Below are 20,154 nucleotides of genomic sequence, written 5' to 3' on the forward strand. Positions count from 1 at the left end.
AGCCTCTGCCTCGCTGTCGTGTCTGTCACACATGTGCAAACGCAGGACATTTGTTGCGTGGGCCGTGTGAGCGTGTCAGTGGGCTGGTAGCGAGAGAAGCAGTGTTGCCATGTCTGCTCATTATACGGGACTTTGGGACCTTGTTTTTCTGTAAAGTTGCTTCAAGCAACTTAAATATTGGTAGTTTTTTGGGGGGGGGCTTGTTTCTAAAGTGTAGTTGCTTATTTGCGCTTGCTTCCTAATGTTGTTTAAACCAGTGGTTCTCAAACCCTTTTCATGTCAAGGACCCCCGAATGAATATATATTTAATATGCATTTGTCCTCGGATATAAAAGTATCTTGTGACCCCTGTACCAGATTTGTGTTGTTAAAATGTTTCAAAAAACATTCAAAATGGTTTACTTTTTCCAAGATTTTTGGGAAAATAGCAGATCTACAAGCTCACAGCACATGAGACAAGCTCGCAGCACAAGATCGCAACGCATTGTGAGCTTGTAGATCTGCTATTTTCAAATATCCGATGCTCATATGGCCTAGTCGCTTCTTTTGGCCTTGTTTTCATAGACATAGTTGCTTATTTATCTCGCAAAATCGGGCAACACTGGAGAGAGGGCCAGTGCAGCCACAGAGCTGCCGTGCTGCTGCTGAAAGGGATCGATGAGGACCGTTACTCTCTCAAGGTTCACTTCTTTGTGAGGGAGCTCACAACAAAGCAATACAATGTCTTTATTCTCCTTCTGTATTGGGGCAAAAATAAAAAATAAACAACCTACACATATTGTGCTTTGCACATATTGTGTTTTTCTTAACCCATTTTAGACCCTGAGGCTGATTTGAAAAACGCCTTCTAAATCCTAACCTAAATTTTCATAAAAACGCATAAAAACGTATGACCCAAAAAAAAATCTGTTGCTATATAAATAGAAACATCTAAACGGACAAAGATGCTATCCCAGTTTTAAAAGGTATAACAACGTATAGGCAACGTATTAATGGGTTTAAACCCCAATGCTGCTAAAAGGCTTTACCCCGACTTATCTTTTCATAAACCTATACTATTTTTTTTAAATATCCAGTGTTATGTTATTATACTGTAATGTGTTACTTTTAGCGCAGTCTGCCACACCTAACATTTCGCTGCTTGTATTTGTATGAGTGAGTGACGAATAGAAACCCTGTTGAATCTTGAATCATTACGCCCGACATCTCCATGCTGCCTTCCTCTTTAACTGACTGACTGTGCTTATAAAGAGAGCATAAACACACACACACATTCACACATGGCACATCATGGCACATCATGTCACGGTCACGATGGCATGCTCTCACTTTCCGTCTCAATCTTTTATCACTAGCACTATCAAAGGGGTGTGTATGACACGTTGCGCTAAAGCGCTAAGAGTTCAGAATGCGGTGCCGTGTGAGATCGACACCGCGGCGCAGCCAGGCAGAATGCGGAGGGAAAAAAATAATCACACGGCTTCTTCAAGGGCACACAGCCGCTGAGAAGAATGCAGCGAGGAATGTGTGTGTTTTCCTCCTCCACCAGTGGCGGCTTTTGTAAACCCAGTTAGAATATTTACAGTTCAGCAGCAGGCTGCTGAAAATGAGAGCGTTTGGCCTTGGAGAGAAAGTCTCACACTGTGTGTTTCACCTTGATAAGAGAGGTTTGTGTGTGTGTGTACACATGTACACACTGTCAGCTGTTGCTTTTGGTCCTCTCTCTTCTTTAGACTTTATTGCTGTTTTATCCTCGATTGTTTTAACCCATTAAGGCGTGAGGTTCCGATTCTACAAAATGTCTTCTAAATCCAGTTTAAAAACAGTTTAAAAAAAAAAAAACGTATGTTGCTATGTCAGTGGTTTTCAAACTTTTTAATGTCAAGGACCACAAAATGTATATGTATTTGGCCACAGACCCCCATCTCAAAATATGTTGTTCCAGGGACCCCCCAGAAGCAAAGATTTGAGTTCCAAACGTTTGCTTGAAAAAATATGTATTCAAAGATTTGCACAAATTTTCACGATTTCTCAAAAATAGCAGATCTACAAGCTCATAGCGCGGCACTCGGTGCCGCGCTATGAGCTTGTATATCTGCTATTTTTGAATAGCCAAAGTGTAAAATAATGCTTTTTAGCTCAAATCTAAAAATGACACCGACGCTTCTCCCGGTCTTAATGGGTTAAACCAACATGTTGTATGATTTGTTGGTTTACACTGCGATACAAAATACACCAAAACTTAACTGAAACTGAAAAGGGGCCGAAAGTGTCTGATATGGCACAACGCATGGCACCGTGTGATGCGTTGTGAGCTTGGAGATCGGGCTATGTTGGCCAAATATCATCACTATACGAGCAAGTTTAAAATAGGGCATATAATTGGTTCTAGTGTGCACCTACACGGCAGAGGTTCTCAACCTTTTTTGGGAACATAGGGCCCACTTGAACATTTCTAAGGCTTTCACGGCCCTCCTATCTGACTACTTGACCCATTCAATCCGGGAACGCATCTGTGTCATTTTTAGATTTCTTTGGCTATTCAAAAATAGCAGATATACAAGCTCATATAGCGCTCATAGCACTATACATACTATGAGCTTGTATATCTGCTAATTGTGAAAGAAAATCGTGAAAATGTGTGCAAATCTTTGAATATATATATACATTTTTAACTCAAATATTTGCAAAATATTTTGAGATGGGGGTCCGGGGGACAAATACATTTCATTCTGGGTGGTCCTTGACATGAAAACAGTTTGAGAACCACTGATATTACAGCAACATCCAGTGACCTACAGTATTGCAGAGACCACAGCGGCAGTAAGGGGCTTTTTTTTCTGTGTGTCATTCCTTATCGCACGCTATGCACACTGTGTAGAGCAGGGATGCTAGGGCATGATGGGAGGGGGGGGGGGGGGGGTCGGGCGGGCCGACACTGGCACGCAACGACTGGCGGGCACAGGAACTAAAGCCTCCATAATAACTGTGAGAGATGCCATGTGTTTTTTCTTTTCTTTTGGGGTGTGTGTGTGGCTGTGTGTGTGTGTGTGTGTGTGTGTGTGTGTGTGTGTGTGTGTGTGTGTGTGTGTGTGTGTATTTCCAGCCTGCAGAGCCGGTGCAGCAGGCTGCGTGTCTACAGACAGACTCATTATGTGCAGCGTCACTCTCTCTCTCTCTCTCTCTCTCTCTCTGGTCGTCATCGCTGTCGGGCGTAAACCTCATATGTCCAAAGCGGTTACTTTTCAAGAAATGGGGGAGGAAAAAAGGAACCCGTGTACCAGTGGATCCAGTGTAGTTGTTATTTAGTCCAGTGGTTCTCAAACTTTTCCGTGCCAAGGACCCCCAAACAGACACTTATTAGACCGCGGACCCCCATTTGAAAAGATAAGCCAGGGACCCCCATAATAGAAGATTTTTACGGCTCTCTAGCAGTGATTATCAACCATTTTAATTACAAGGACCCCCCAGTTTGACATGCATTAGGCTACGGACCCCCATTTAATGGCATGTATGTCTCTGGGTATGTCTCTGGGACCCCAACTCATATTGTAAAATCAATGTTAATTTAACTCTGAGAGTGTACAAATGGAACCAAATGGACCCGTTAGGGTCCATTTGGTTCCATTTGTACACTCTCAGAGTTACAGACCCATAAGGGTCCATTTGGTCCCTGTCCATCATTTAGCTGGGGACCCCCTGGAACCCCCTCAAGTACCCCTGGGGGTCCTCGGACCCCACTTTGAGAACCAATTGATTTAGTCACCCATTATTAATACTTTTCGACGGTTAACTATTAATGAAAACCCACTCACAGCACGCTTGACCACTTTAACTTTCACTCTTAAAATGTAAAAAAAAAATAGCACAAATAGCAGATCTACAAGCTCACGGCGTGTCAGATCGCAGATGTGTTGTGATCTTATAGATCGGCTTATTTTTACAACTTCTGCACGATACACACTCTTGTGCGATGAAGGAAATTACCGGCGAACATTTATTTTTCGCCGGTACCTTACCCATTATCCCTAAACTTCTTTGCCATTTTTTACAATTTTTAAAAACATTTTCAAATAGTTCAACTAGCCGATCTACATCGACACGTTGTGAGCTTGTAGATTGGCTTTTTGAACGAATTGAAAATGTTTAAAAAAAATCACACCCAGTGTGAAGTGGGCGGTGTGGTCACAGTGGTCATCACAGTGATGGAAGTGATTCACTTAAAAAAAAACATAAAAGTGTTTTTTTTTAAGTGCATAGTCCTATTTATAGGGCTATGCACATGTGTCATGTGTTTCTAGCCAATCACAGTCCTGAATAGAGTCATGGTGGCCAATCACGGTGCAGGGTTAGGGGGGTACACTGGTGGCCAATCACAGCGCAGGGTTGGGGGGGTGCAATTGGGGTCGATGTCCAAACCTCACATATAGGGGCGGTTGCACCGCCCAAAAATGGAAAAAAAATGGCAAAGTAGTTTAGGGATAATGGGTAAGGCACCGGCGAGAATATGGCCCTAAATGTTTTTGGAAAAATATGGAGATATGAGGTTTCTGATCCTCGACAGCAACATGCTGCTCCAGACAATGGACAATGTGCTGGGTGGAGGCTTCAGCCAGCAGGCCTGGGAGAGGAGGGGGGGGGGGGGGGGGGTTCTCAATGCCAGGCCTTCAGTTTTGGGCACAGGGAGAGACTGGGCAGCTGTCTGGCGCCAGTGGAGGAGATGATGGTGTGTGTGTGTGTGTGTGTGTGTGTGTGTGTGTGTGTGTGTGTGTGTGTGTGTGTGTGTGTGTGTGTGTGTGTGTGTGTGTGTGTGTGTGGAGGCAGGGGGAGGGGGGTGGGGGGGTGATAGTAGGTGTATGTGGACATGGAGATAAGGCGGTACTTTGGAAAAGCTTCTGAGAGGAGAGAGAGAGACACAGAGAGAGAGAGAGTGAGAGAGAGTGAGTTCTGCATCGTGACAGGATGAGGACACACACACACACGCACACGCGCACGCACGCACACACACACACACACACACACACACACACACACACACACGTATGCACACGAGTACATGCACTCATACACTCTATGACAGGTGGGAAAGAGGGCAATTGCGGACACACTGTAAGTCTCACACACAGACACACACACACACACACACACACACACACACACACACACACATACACACATACACACACACACACATATACACACACATATACACACACACACACACACACACACACAAGGCTCGCTACCATGAAGGGCCTGATTATGGCAGGATAGGGTGGCAGGGGACCCAGACAGAGAGAGAGAGAGAGAGAGAGAGAGAGAGAGAGAGAAAGGGGGGGCTGCAAAACATAGCAAGAGTGTCGGGGCGAGAGAACAAGGGAGAATAATGGAGATATAATGGTGAGCATTAGAGCGAGGGAGATGAGAGAACAGGATGGCAGAGAATAGGAAGCCTGCCCTCAGGGAGACACACACACACACACACACACACACACACACACACACACACACACACACACACACACACACACACACACACACACACACACACACACACACACAACCTTGAGATAATCTGTGGGACAGGCAGAGAGACAGGCAGAGAGAGAGAGAGAGAGAGAGAGAGAGAGAGAGAGAGAGAGAGAGAGAGAGAGAGAGAGAGAGAGAGAGAGAGAGAGAGAGAGAGAGAGGAGAAATAACCTTATCAGAGCCAGGAAAACAGAGGAGCACAGATGTGAGCAGAGAGAGAGAAAGGATATGAGACAGGGATGGAGGGCGGGAGAAGAGATAAACAGAGAGAGAGAGAGAGAGAGAGAGGGCCTGGGAGAAAGTCTAAACCCAATGTATTCTTAGTTATGTGCCAGAGATTTTGCCTGAAAGGTGTTTTCTTTTTATAATACCTGAACTTTACTTACTTATTTGTTTGTATGTAGAGAGAGTGAGTGTAATGTTCATGCCAAGGACCTCCAAATTGGTATATATTAGGCCGCGGACCCCCATCTGAAAATGTTTTGTGCCAGGGACCCCCAGAAGAGAGGATTTGTGTAGTTTATTCAAAATCTTCCAAAAACGTTCAAGATTTTTCAAAAATAGCAGTTGTACAAGCGCGGCATGAAGCAGCTTGTATCTCTGCTATTTTTTGAGAACCACTGTTGGTTTTAACCCATTAAGACCTGGAACTGTGTCATGTTTAGATTTGAGCTAAAAAGCATCATTTTACACTTTAGGCTATTCAAAAATAGCAGATATACAAGCTCATAGCGCGGCACCGAGTGCCGCGCTACGAGCTTGTAGATCTGCTATTTTTGAAAAATCGTAAAAATATGTGCAAATCTTTGAATATATATATTTTTAAAGCGAACATTTTGAACTCAAATCTTTGCTTCTGGGGGGTCCCTGGAACAACATATTTTGATGGGGGTCCGCGGCCAAATACATATAATTTTGGGGGTCCTTGACATGAAAAAGATTGAGCACCACTGATATAGAAACATACGTTTTTCAGAAAACTGTTGAGATTTAGGAGACATGTAGAGTCGGCTTCAGGTCTCAATGGGTTAATAAAAGGGAGTGTTGTGACTGTGACAAAGTAAGACGCCTCTCGGTCCTCTCACCGAAGCCGATGAGTCCCAGGGTCTCTCCGCGGATGCGCGCGGCGCCGGACGCCACCTCGCGGATCTGCTCTACGCTCTGGACCCGCGTGCCCTCCCGGAGGGCCTGGTACAGCCAGGTGTTTCGCCGGTACAGGTTGAGGATGTGACACATGGTGGAGTCCGCCGTCTCCTCCACCGCCGCCGAGGGGATGTTACACACCGCGATGCCTGTGGACCACACACACACACACACACACACACACACACACACACACACACACACACACACACACATAAAAGAACACACACTTTACTATCATGGTGGGAACATCAAAAACAAATTTACATTAAACTTTTTTTTTTTTACTTAAAGATGCAATCCATGGGGCGCCCGCTGGCCTAGCGGTCCAGACGCATACCACATATAGGCTCTAATGCCTATCTAGTGACAGCGTGTCGCGGGTTCGAATCCCGATCCCGATGGCCTTTGCGGCGTGACACTCCCCATCTCTCTCTCACTGTCTACAGTATCTCCACTGTGTACTATCAATCCATCCTTTTTTGGGGTGAATAAAACGTTAGTGATATATGTTAACCACTTGAAACCTAGCCTGGGATCAATACCATTTTCGGGTTTCTGATCCGGTCGGGAGCGGAAATAACTTTAGGCGCGTCCGGAACCAACGGCCGGAACCAAGGGTGCCGGTATCACCCAAAAATAATTCCCCACGATCAAGGGCATCATAATTTTAGGGCCTACCCAATAAAACCCTTGATGCGGCGTAGTTTAGCTTATACGAATAGTTGGTTTGGTATGTCCAGCTTTTATTCCAACTCGTAGCGAGTAGCGACTGGCGAGACTAAACTAGTAGTTATACTCGATTCAGCATTTAAATTGGGGGAAACTAACAGGGGGAACCAAAACAAAGCGGCGCCGAAAAACCGGAACCACAGATTTCCTTTCTTTTTTCTGGATCACACAGGTCAGTTTAGAACGAATACCAGGCTTTCCTCCGATATGGAAAGGCTGGTGACGCAAGGTTACTTGAAACCCAGCATCCACATTGTGGGATGAGATTTGGTCCAAGTAAAGTACAGAGACAACTCAGGTCCAGTTCACTAAGTCTAGAGGGTTTAAGTGGTTAATACAATACAACTAACACAATTGTGGTGATTGACAAAGGTGGTCTACCTGCTCCATATTGAGACATTTAGATCCTGTGGTCGGATATAGGACCACTAGTGGTCAACACGTGGTATTGTATGATGTTCAAAATGCAATATCCTCTGCCCAAATGGGGTTTCTGTATGAGCTCAGCAGTCGACATTTCCGATTTATTCTGGTGTTTACTATCTAAAGTATTACTTAATATTGTAAAACATGGTACACACACATTATTATGTAAGCATACAAGTACCCCCCACCCTCCGCACACACAGTGGCGTCGTTCATATCTCCATATGGTGATAGAGGTGTCTGCAGGCGGGCGGGCCGTGGGGAGAATAGAGCTGAGCTGTGCTCGATCAATGGCGCACCTATTCTTCTCCCTGAGAATAGACTGTGTGTCAGCTCTGCCTCCTGCAGTCACGATAGCTTTTGACTCCCGAGTGGCGGCGTAGGGGGGGTGGGGGGAGGGGGGGGGGGGGTGCGATACATGGGTGAGTGGGCGTGTGCGCAGCGCGGTGTGGTGCTCAAGAGGAGCCCAGACTGCTGTATCTTGGAGTTGGCAGGAGGCAGAGAGCGGGGCAGCTCTCTGTTCGAACCCAGCGGTGGTGGCTGGCTGCTATGAGCCTTTGCCTGAACCTGCTTGATCTGAGCACTGGGTGAGAGAGCCGTGAGTCAGGCCTCACCGGTGGGAGCTCTCTCTCTCTTTATCACCCTCGTCTCTTTATGTCTCTCTTTCTCCTCTCTGGACCTCTAGAGAGTTTTTTTCTTCTAGTCTTTTATGTGAGCTGCAGTCTCTTTTGTCTCTCTGTGAGAGGCTGCGCTGCCCAAACATGAATACCATCATATACACTGCATATTATATATATATATATATAGTATATATATATATGCCGAACACGCACACATTCAGGTATATGTGGTTTCGTCCTTACCGACATTTCAGTCCACATTTTTGCATACCTTCTAGTTTAGCTGTTAACTGAAAATCCAGCTGAAAATAAATCAAACCGAAAGATGGATAAGGCAAACACGAAACTAATCGGTCTCCATAGATCTTAGCAGAAGTATTGAGCTCTATCTACACTGAGCTTCACACGTACACATGCATGTACAACATAGAATTTAATAATACATGCTCTCCTGTCTTGGATGCACAGAACACCAAAGGTGTGTGTGTGTGTTCGATTTTTTACGAGACACCCACAACAACAAAAATGCACTCCGACAGTGCATTACTGAACATGACGCACTCAGCACCGCTTCTATACGTTCCGACTCCGAGTTATGATTTAATATTTGATAAGCATGTTCTGCTGAGTTTTTGTGTTCGTACCCAGCTCCCCGGCGGCCTTGATGTCGATGTTGTCGTAGCCGCTGCCGATGCGGATGATGATGCGTAGCGCTTTGAACTTCTCCAGGTCCTCCCTGGTCAGGGTGATGGTGTGGTACATCATGGCTCCCACAGCCTCGTTCAGCACCTGCACACACACAAAACACACATTTTAATTCTTTATTTGAATTCACAAATTACAAATAATTTACAGGGAAACAAATAGAACAGGGTTGATAGTTCATGGCACCTAAGGATACACATGGCACCTTCTCTTCCACACAGACAAACTGCCTATAGCTGAAACAGAGCAATATTTTTTTATAATAAAGTTGTTTGGCCAAACTGCCTGAAAGTGCAACATGGCTCAAGTGCAAACCGCATTGTCATAAGTAAAATTATATCAGCCACAGACATGTGGCCATATACAGTAGTCCGGGCAATATAATGTTCAGTGTGTGTCTGATAGCACCCAAGAAGAAAGTGTTCCATAGTCTTTTTGTGTGGCTGGCAAGGCTCAGATGTTCATTTCGTTGGCTAAAACTATGACGAAAAATATTTGTCGACTACCTTTCACTGACGAAAACAAAATAAGAACTAAGCTATGATGACTAAAACTAAGACTAAATATATTGACAATTTGTCAACAGATGAAAACTAGTCATTTCATGTTTGGTTGCGCTCTGAAAGTAGCAAATCTACAAGCTCACAACGCGTTGTGAGCTTGTAGATCGGCTATTTTCAGCAAGCAACCAAGTGTAAAGTCAGCCACTACGACGCCATCAAGGCACCGCCAAAATACATTTTTGTCGTCAAAATCAACTGTAGATTTAGTCGACTAAAATCTTATGATATTTAGTCGACAACACTAGACTAAAACGAAAACCTTTCAGATGCGTTACCGGTTTTAATGGGTTAAAATACAACACAGGCATTTGCACCACAAGCCTTCTGCCCCCCCCCCCCCCCCCTTCCCCCGCACGAAACAAAAAAAATGCAGTATGATGATGATGATGATTAGGATGATTAAGAAAGAATGGAGACAGGGCTTTCTTTTACATACATATACATTCATGTATTCATTCATTCACTCACTCGTTCAGTCAGTCAATTCACTAGTTTGTTCATTGTTTTCATCCATTCCTCTGGCTAACTGGCTATAACTGCAGAGTGCCGGTCTCCGAGGTCAATCTGAGATCCTTAAGAACCCCATGACAATCACAAGATCACGCCGTCCCCTCGGCATGAACCGTGAAGATCACATGACAGATAACCCAGACATTAAAACGGTCCGGAAAAAATGTTTTTTATCGTGGTGGAAGGGAGGGGGGAAGGGGGGGGTATGAGCCCAGCAGACATCACATGGCAACAGTCAGCACAAGCAGTGACACAACTGTCCTTTTTAAAGCCCCATGTGTCTTAACCTATTAAAACCGGGAAAGCTTCTGTGTCATTTTAAGATTTCTTTGGCTATTCAAAAAATAGCAGATATTCGCGCTATGAGCTTGTAGATCTGCTATTTTTGAAAAAAAGGTGTGAAAATGTGTGCAAATCTTTGAATATATATATATACAATTTTAACTCAAATCTTTGCTTCTGGGGGTCCCTGGAACAAAATATTTTCAGATGGGGGTCTGAGGCCAAATACATGTAATTTTGGGGGTCCTTGACATATACATGTATAGCAACATACGTTTAATAACAATTTAAAAAATAATGTTAGGATTTAGAAGACATTTGTAGAATCCCCAGAAGCAAAGATTTGAGTAAAACATTTTCACTTAAAAATAATATATATATTAAAAAATGTGCACACATTTTCAAGATCTTTCAAAAAATTGCAGATCTACGAAGAGCTTGTATATCTGCTATTTTTTGAATAGCCAAAGAAATCAAAAAATGACGTGTTCCCGGTCTCAATGGGTTAACTGGAACAAGTCATTACATTGTCTCAGCGGAGGGCGGTTTGTGCGCCGTCATCAGAACTGCACTCCATGCCCTCTGGGTCTGAACGGTCAACGGGCCGGGGCTAATTGACTGAAAAGGAGAGGTCGCGTCGGTGGTTGATCCCAGTGCACACGTTTATGCTTAATTTACACTTGGTTGCGCACCGGTGTTGCAGGCTGAAAATAGCAGGACCTATAAGCGCACAACGTGTCACGTGCGACACGTTGCGAATTCATAGATTAGGTTATTTTCAGCCCTTTATACAGCCCAGAATGTGCCATGTCTAAGAAGAAAACAAGCCGTGGTGTTGGATTCCAGATACTGTAGCACAGTGGTTCTCAAACCTTTTAGTGTCAAGGACCCCCAACTTGATATTGTATGAGGCCGCGGACCCCCACCTGTGCCAGGGACCCCCAGAAGCAAAGATTTGTGATAAACATTTTCGCCTTTTAAAAAAATAGATTTGCACACATTTTCAAGATTTTTTTTTGAATAGCCAAAGTATAAAAAAATTGATGAAATGATTGTTAATGCTTTATTAACTAATTTTGCTGGGGTCCCCCTGGTATCCCCCCCAAGGACCCCTCGGGGATCCACTTTGAGAGCCAATGCTGTAGCACTTTAGGCCCCAACACAAAAGTCAATGCTAAGCTGGGTTAGAAATGATTCAAATGAACACATAAGACACTACAGGGCAATCAAAATGACAGATCCAGAAATGAACACAGCACTTGAAAGTATGTGCTCCAGTGAAACCTCATATAAATTCATATCTCTTCTGAGATCTGGATTAAGGAAAGAAGACAGACATGTACCCGACACATGTCATAATAATATTATCCCAGGATGTCAAGAAGTCAATTGAGATGTGCAAAAATCGCTCAAAGGTCAAGTAAGGGCGGGAGGGGGAAACAGCTCCCCTTTGAATATATATATTTTTTAAAGCGAACATTTATAACTCAAATCTTTGCTTCTGTTCTGGGGATTCTACAAATGTCTTCTAAATCCTAACATTTTTTTTTGAAAAAAACTTCTGCTATAATCAGTGGTCCTCAAACTTTTTCATGTCAATGACCCCCAAAATTATATGTATTTGGCGGCGGACCCCCATGTCAAAATATGTTGTTCCAGGGACCCCCAGAAGCAAAGATTTGAGTTAAAAACGTTCGCTTGAAAAAATATATATATTCAAAGATTTGCACACATTTTCACGATTTTTCAAAAATAGCAGATCTACAAGCTCATAGCGCGGCACTCGGTGCCGCGCTATGAGCTTGTATATCTGCTATTTTTGAATAGCCGAAGCATAAAACAATGGTTAAAGCGGTTACACAGATGCGTAACCTCATATAAATTCATATCTCTTACTCCTGAGATCTGGATTAAGAAAAAAAAAAGACAAGAAATGCACCCGAACACAAATGTCACAATATTATCCGAGGATGTCAAGAAGTCAATCGAGACTTCTTGACATCGCTCAAAGGTCAAGCAAGGAAGGGCGGGAGGGAGGGAGGGGGGAAACCGCTCCGCTAGTACGACGGCCCCGTCATCATGAAATGCCACTCCTGCCGCCAGCCCGCCACCACTCTATACAGAGAGACAAGGTGACCTGGCCTCCAGGATTCAGCAGTAATGTGGATCTAAGTATCAGCCGTGCTGTCAGCGGGCACCGAGGTAAATAACTGTTCACCTCCAGCCAAAACTGCATTAGCCCTCCTCTGATTAGCAGATTAGCTCCCGAAAATTTCCATACCAGCTTTTATTAGCCCCCGCGTCCCAGCCAGCCAGGCCTGCAGAAATGCTAATTCAAGGTTAAAGCACACCTTACTCTCGCGCGCACACACACACACACACACACACACACACACACACACACACACACACACACACACACACACACACACACACACACACACACACACACACACACACACACACACACACACACACACACACACACACACACACACACACACACACAGGTTTGTATTACTATACTTGTAAGGACGTCAACATTTTAGGAGGCATAGAAAAAATGCTGAAAACTGCCTGAAAAATTGCCAAAGAAAAGCTGAATAACAGCCGAGAAATAGCAGACCTACAAGCTCACAGAATCGGCTGTTTTTCAGTGTGTGACATTGTTTTAAGTTTAAAACTCTAACCCCAACATCAACATCTAACCTCTAAATGCCTTTTTACCATAAAACAACAAAAAAAAGACCTTGTTAGGACCAGGGAAATGGTCTCATATTCTACTATACTTGTGTGGGGTGGGAACATTAAGGTCCTCACAAGTATAGTCACTCTCTCTCACACACACACACACACACACACACACACACACACACACACACACACACACACACACACACACACACACACACACACACACACACACACACACACACACACACACACACACACACACACACACACACACACACACACACACACACACTCTATTTTCCTCCCTTTCTCTCTCTCTCTGGACTTTGCCTGAAGGGCAAGTTTTGTGTGTGGAGACAAAAGGCTGTATAGCGTGAGGAATAGGACTGGGCCAGTGGAAGGTACTAAGAGGAGGAGGGGGGGGGGGGGGCAACAGAAACTGAATGCAGTTTACTGTTAATGGAAACTCTGACCTAATGTGTCTATTTTCCCCTCCTCACTCGCTCCTCTCTGGTGAAACTGGAGCCACCGCTGCTTTTTAGAAGTATCATTTGTGACAGCGTCTTTTTTTGACACAACGCAGAAGGCTCCCCTACTACTGGAGAGGGTGCGTGTGCGTGTGTGTGTGTGTGTGTGTGTGTGTGTGTGTGTGTGTGTGTGAGAGGGAAGAGAGCGACCGTATACTCTTAAAGGGATAGTTCACCCCCAAAATGACTTTTTTTCTATCGATTAGTCACCCCATAGAGACTTGAATTCATGGATATATTTTTCACTTTCCCAAGCCAATAATTTGACGACCGCTGCCGGTTCCGGTAGGAGACACAAAGAGTATCATTTGTGTCTCCTACTGGAACCGCTGCCTACCGGTCCACTGGTCATTAAATTAAATATCCATGAATTCAAGTCTCCATGGGGTGACTAATCGATGTGTGAACTATCCCTTTAAGTACTTGGATGGGTGTGTGCCATTGTGGAAGTGTACAATGTTGTACAGATATCTCTGGGTGCATGCATGCGGACGTGTATGTATAAGTGTGTATATTGTGGTGAGGCAATGCATATGAATGTGTGTGTGAAAGAGAGAGTGTATATGCATGTATTATGTGGAAAAGTATGTTTTGTAATACCCGGGTGCATGTGTGTGCGCGCATGCGCGTGTTTGTGGGGGTGTATGTGTGTGCGTGCGTGTGTGTGTGTGTGTGTGTGTGTGTGTGTGTGTGTGTGTGTGCATGCGTCCGTGGCTTTACTGGGAAGGGATTTTATGGCTATGAGGTCATCCCGCTGGCGAGCAGGGCTGATGTAGTTGGGATGAGGGCTGGCTGTAATGCTGAGAGAGCAGAGACATTCTCCACCCGTTATACACCACAACACGCCACGCCAGGCCCCTCACACACATCCACAGCCTGCCTCCCTTTCAATACACTTAATAGATGAGATTTTGGCCTATCCAGATTGGAGTCAGATTGGTTTTATTAGGATATGTCCTTTTGCACATCTACAAACGGACAGGTGCGACGGAGTTTGAATACTGAATATGGAAGAAAAGTGGAGAAGGGAGAGGGAGTCCCGCACACTGTCTTCACTTATAGACGAGTTTATTTAGTTAACCCATTGAGATCTGAAGCCGATTCTACATGTCTCCTAAATCTCAACAGTATTCTGAAAAACGTATGTTTCTATATCAGTGGTGCTCAATCTTCTTCATGTCAAGGACCCCCACAATGATATGTATTTGGCCGTGGACCCCCATCAAAATATTTTGTTCCAGGGACCCCCAGAAGCAAAGATTTGAGTTAAAAATGTTCGCTTTAAAAAAATATATATTCACAGATTTGCACACATTTTCACGAATTTTCAAAAATAGCAGATCTACAAGCTCGTAGCGCGGCACTTGGTGCCGCGCTACGAGCTTGTATATCTGCTATTTTTGAATAGCCCAAAGTGTAAAATAATGCTTTTTAGCTCAAATCTAAAAATGACACAGTTCCGGGATGGTGCGTTCACACGGGCAGATAAAAAGATACATGCTACCATTCATTTTCAATGGAAACCAGCGACATGAAGACACAAAGATACATCCGACGTTTGTAGCTGTAGCTCTAGTGACAAAGACACTGTAGCTCCGACGTCCGCACGTTTGATGACGTCAGCGACCGCGTTGAGCGACACAGATACAAAGCAACACAGCGACAAAGTAGCAGTGTTTTTTTGTATCTTTGTATCTATTAATCTGCCCGTGTGAACGCACCACAACTCTACTGCTCTATCCTACCTCTATCCTCTCTCTTCTCACAAAAAGTACAGATGATGGAGGATGAATCGGGAGCCTTTGCGATTCCCCAGCGACCACTTTACCTCCTGAGCCATGTGCCGCTGGTATGGATTCAATTCATTAAAGCTCAGTTACGTGATCCCAGCTTTCACCTAGTCTCGATACTGCAATGTAGAAATACTCTGTTACAAGTAAAAGTCCGGAATTAAAAATGTACTTGAGTCAAAAGTACAAAAGTATTGGTATCAAAATGTAGTTAAAGTACCAAAAGTAAAAGTACACATTGTACAGAATGTCCCATTTCAAGTGAAAATATCAGATCTACAAGCTCACAATGCGTCGCATCGCGACCCATTGCGACCCATTGTGAGCTTGTAGATCGGCTATTTTCAAATGGCCGAAATGTATATAGGGCTGAAGTGGTTTCATATAATTGTAGTGGAGTAAAAGTACAATATTTGGATCCGAGATGTAGTGGAGTAGAAGTAAAAGTACGGAAAATTGGAAATACTCCAGTAAAGTAAAAATACCTCAACATTGAACTTAAGTACAATACTTGAATACATGTACTTGGTTACATTCCACCACTGCACCTGGATTCCTGCGGTCCCTCAGTGTTTGGACAGCAGTGTGAGAGAGCAGGTGTTGTACTCAGTCCCACACAGCCAGGCAGTGTTAATGCATTATAGACTTGATGTTGACTCTAACACCATATGGGGCTATCATCTAACTTTTATGGGCCATATGCAATTTGAAATGAGCGTGGGACACGTGATAACCATGAGAGACACTCAGGGGGCCATGGGGGGGGGGTCCTTGACCTTGGATGATCGGTGCAGGTACTGCATAGTGCAGTGGTTTTCAACCCTTTTCATATCAAGGTCCATTATTTATTCAGCATTTGAGCCACGGACCACCATTTGATGAGATTTAGACTCTCAGACCCTAAGACTTATATTTTGTTATCGTTGGATACGATTTTGTCCACAATGCCATGCTGTATTGAATACAATTATCTAATTAAGTAATGCAGATGTTTAACAATAATCTAACTCTTTAGAGCGTAAAATGAAACCAAATTAACCCGTAAGGGTCCATTTGGTTTCATTTTACGCTCTCAAGAGTTGAAGATCTATAAGGGTCCATTTGGTTACCAACTCTACATCATTTAGCTGGGGACCACCTGGAACTCCGTCAAGGGTTGAGAACACCTGGCGTAGTGGATTCAGTCTCATTGGAGGGGCGATCACACTCCAGCAGTGTGTGTGTGTGTGTGTGTGTGTGTGTGTGTGTGTGTGTGTGTGTGTGTGTGTGTGTGTGTGTGTGTGTGTGTGTGTGTGTGTGTGTGTGTGTGTGTGTGTGTGTTATCTTTCAAGTACTATGGATTACTGGGTAGAAGGCTTTGATCAATGAGTTGTATCGCCTGCCTAACTTATGAACCATCGTACGGCGGTGCCATGCTGAAAACAGCAGATCTACAACCTCAACTATACACGAATCCACGGAGCGCTGCCCTGTAGGTGGCGCCGCCATTGCTGCGGTGTCAGACTCGATCAGCTGCTGCTGCGCGGTGTCAGTCAGCTGCAGTCACTGACTGCTCACGTTACTCTTTTACCTGGTTTTTACTAACTTTACAAAGATGTACAGAAAATCGGGATGAACCTGTGTAGTTTATGGCTGCTCCAACAGCCAAGCAGGTAAAGAGTAACGTGAACAGACGGACAGAACCGCAGCAGCAGCTGACTGAGTTTGACACCGCAGCAATGGCGGCGCCACCTACAGGGCAGTGCTCTGTGGATTCGTGTATACATCAAGCTTGTTACATCTGCTTTTTTTCACGTGACACCGCCATACAACGTATAAATCAGGCTTCAATCGAGGCTACTTTCACCTTCAACTCAGCGCTTCTGTTGACTGAATTGTAAATTGAGGTGTGTGTGTGTGTGTGTGTGTGTGTGTGTGTGTGTTTCATCTTCCTGTTATCTTTCAAGCGATATGGATTACTGGGTAGATGACTCCAAATCTCTGTAAATCGAGGCTACTTTCACCTTCAAGTGATGGGAGTGTTTCTTTTGACTGGTGTGGGCTGAGGGGTGTGTGTGTGTGTGTGTGTGTGTGAGTGCGCGTGGGCTGCGGTGTGTGCGTGTGTGTGACTATTGCTTGATTTTTGTGGTCACGCGTGCAAACAAACACACACACACACACACACACACACACACACACACACACACACACACACACACACACACACACACACACACACACACACACACACACACACACACACACACACACACACACACACACACACGTGCATCTGTGCATGCGTATCTGTGTGTGTGTGTGTGTGTGTGTGTGTGTGTGTGTGTGTTTGATAGCGGGGCATGTCGGCATGTAGCGTTCCAACATCCTGCCGAAACTCACTCGATTATCCACGACCATCGTCTCCACGCCAGGGAAATGGAGATTGGACATATTTTTCTCTCTCACTCTCTCGCTCTCTCTCTCTTTTCAATCTACATCACCTCCCCCTCTGGGTATCCGTGCAGCAGCCAGTTATTACCGCCGACTGCTGAATATGCTGCCGAGGTGCACATTACAATCATGTTTCCCCGATAAGGGCTTGTGTGTTAAAACAAACAACCAAAAGAAGGAGAAAAAAAAACAGCTATCCGACCCTCCGTCCTCCATCGCTTCCTCCACCCTCCATAACCCCCTCCCCCCCCCCCTCTCCACTCTCTCCTGGTCGCCTGAAGGTCTCAGATTGAATTGATCTCTATGCAAATGCCTCTTTTTTAATATGTCCCCATTTTCACGGAGGCAGGTCGAAGGAAGTGTGGCTGGCCTCTCTCACTCACTCCATCCGTAGACGGAGAGAGAGATAGCACCTCTACCACCAGACACCCACCGCCTCCGTGGCCAAATATATATGTGTGCTTTCTCTCTTTCTCTCTTTTTTCCGCAGCTGCATAAAATGCAATAAAGAGCCTCTACAAGCCAGCGCAATGTAATTACACCACGCTGCACCCCCCACCCCCACCTAACCCCCCCCACAACACACACACACACACACACACACACACACACACACACACAGACTAGAATGAAGCCCTCTGCCTTCTTAGAACAATGGCAGTGATCGCAGTTTGCCACCAAAGTGACATTAAATCACAATGAAGCCACTTTTATTTTAGCAGAGGGGTGGGAGGAGAGAGAGAGAGAGGGGTGATAGAGCGAGCATCGCATATCAGCTCCGTCGTGTTGTTGAAGAAGACAGAGAGTGTGTGAGAGAGAGAGAGAGAGAGATGCTTAATTTGTGCCGTACGCAGAAACTAGGCGAGGTACAAGTCCACGACGTGTCGCATCTGCGGCGCGTTGTGAGCTTTGTAGATCGGATATTTTCGGCGGACCGACGCCGGTGTTCGACAAAGTATAAATAGGGCTTGAGAGAGAGAGAGAGAGAGAGAGAGAGAGAGAGAGAGAGAGAGAGAGAGAGAGAGAGAGAGAGCGAGAGTGATGACAAAGGAACAGGGACGTGCACAGATAGACTCTAGGTGGTGCTAGAGCACCTGCCCTTTGCCCTCTTGACCAGAAGTGCCCTTTTGAAAAAAAGGGGAAAAAAGTTGTTGTTTTTTCAGTTTACAGCAGGGGTCTTCAACAGGGGGTCCGGGACCCCAAGGGGGTCCTCAGAGTTACTACAGGGGGTCAATTCTTCATGTGATATGATTTTTCTTTTTACCATAACCACTCGAAACCTAGCATCCCTTTTCTGACGAGAACTTTAGCCAAAAATAGCAGATCTACAAGCCCACAACGCCTCGCAGCGCGAGGCGTTGTGGGCTTGTAGATCGGCTATTTTTGGCAAAGAGGTATAGGTGTAGAGGGAAAAAAGAGCAGACCAAGTAAACAAAAAAAAGTATAATTTACTTTAGCACCTGCCCCTCAAAATGTCTGTGCACGCCACTGTAAATAGGGCTTGAGAGCGAGCGAGAGAGAGAGACAGAGAGAGAGAGTGATGACAAAGGAAGAACGGAGAGAGAGAAAATAACGTGCGTTGCAGATGCAATGGTCTGTCAACTATCCGCCCGCAGCGTTGTGAGGAATACACAAGCACAATGCAGCGAGCGTGTGTGCATCAATGTATGTTTCTGTGTGCGTGTATATTTCTTTGTGTGTGTGTGTGTGTGTGTGTGTGTGTGTGTGTGTGTGTGTGTGAGAGCGCTTGTGCGTGTATGTGTTTACCTTCTCGTGGATCTCCTGTGTGGACTGGGCGTCGCAGAAGGCCACGGTGGCCAGGTCTTTGAGGATGGGCATCTCCACGGTGCAGTCGCGGCCGTCGAGCAAGGCCACCAGGGGGCGTGGGTGCATGGGCCCATTCATGATCTGGGGCCGGATACCTGGAGGAGAGGAAGAGAGAGAGAGAGAGAGAGAGAGGGTCAGGATTTAACATGGTAAATGGTGCATTTCAGTGGGTCATTTCAAGTAACTCTGAGAGTGTACAAATGGAACCAAATGGACCTGTGAGGGCCCATTTGGTTCCATTTGGACAGAGTTCCAGACCTGTAAGGGTCCATTTAGAACCCCCTTAACCCATTAAGACCTGAAGCCGATTCTACATGTCTCCTAAATCCCAACAGTTTTCTGAAAAACGTATGTTTCTATATCAGTGGTGCTCAAT

General features: G+C 45.0%; 1 protein-coding gene across 3 annotated transcripts in view; it reads right to left on the reverse strand.

Moving 5' to 3' along the window:
* LOC311060895 (C-terminal-binding protein 2-like) overlaps window positions 1-20,154 on the reverse strand; it is a 91,630-nt gene that overhangs the window by 15,278 nt on the left and 56,198 nt on the right. For all 3 annotated transcript variants that reach the window (XM_084079271.1, XM_084079272.1, XM_084079273.1), the window contains exons 2-4: window positions 19,719-19,873; window positions 9,095-9,239; window positions 6,615-6,821 (exon numbers count right to left, since the gene is read on the reverse strand). In XM_084079271.1, coding sequence (XP_083935397.1) covers window positions 6,615-6,821; window positions 9,095-9,239; window positions 19,719-19,873 — 507 coding nt within the window. The remainder of the gene's footprint in view (window positions 1-6,614; window positions 6,822-9,094; window positions 9,240-19,718; window positions 19,874-20,154) is intronic.

This window comes from Gymnoscopelus microlampas, assembly GCF_963454915.1.
Source record: "Gymnoscopelus microlampas genome assembly, chromosome: 14".
NCBI classification, from domain to species: Eukaryota; Metazoa; Chordata; class Actinopteri; order Myctophiformes; family Myctophidae; genus Gymnoscopelus; species Gymnoscopelus microlampas.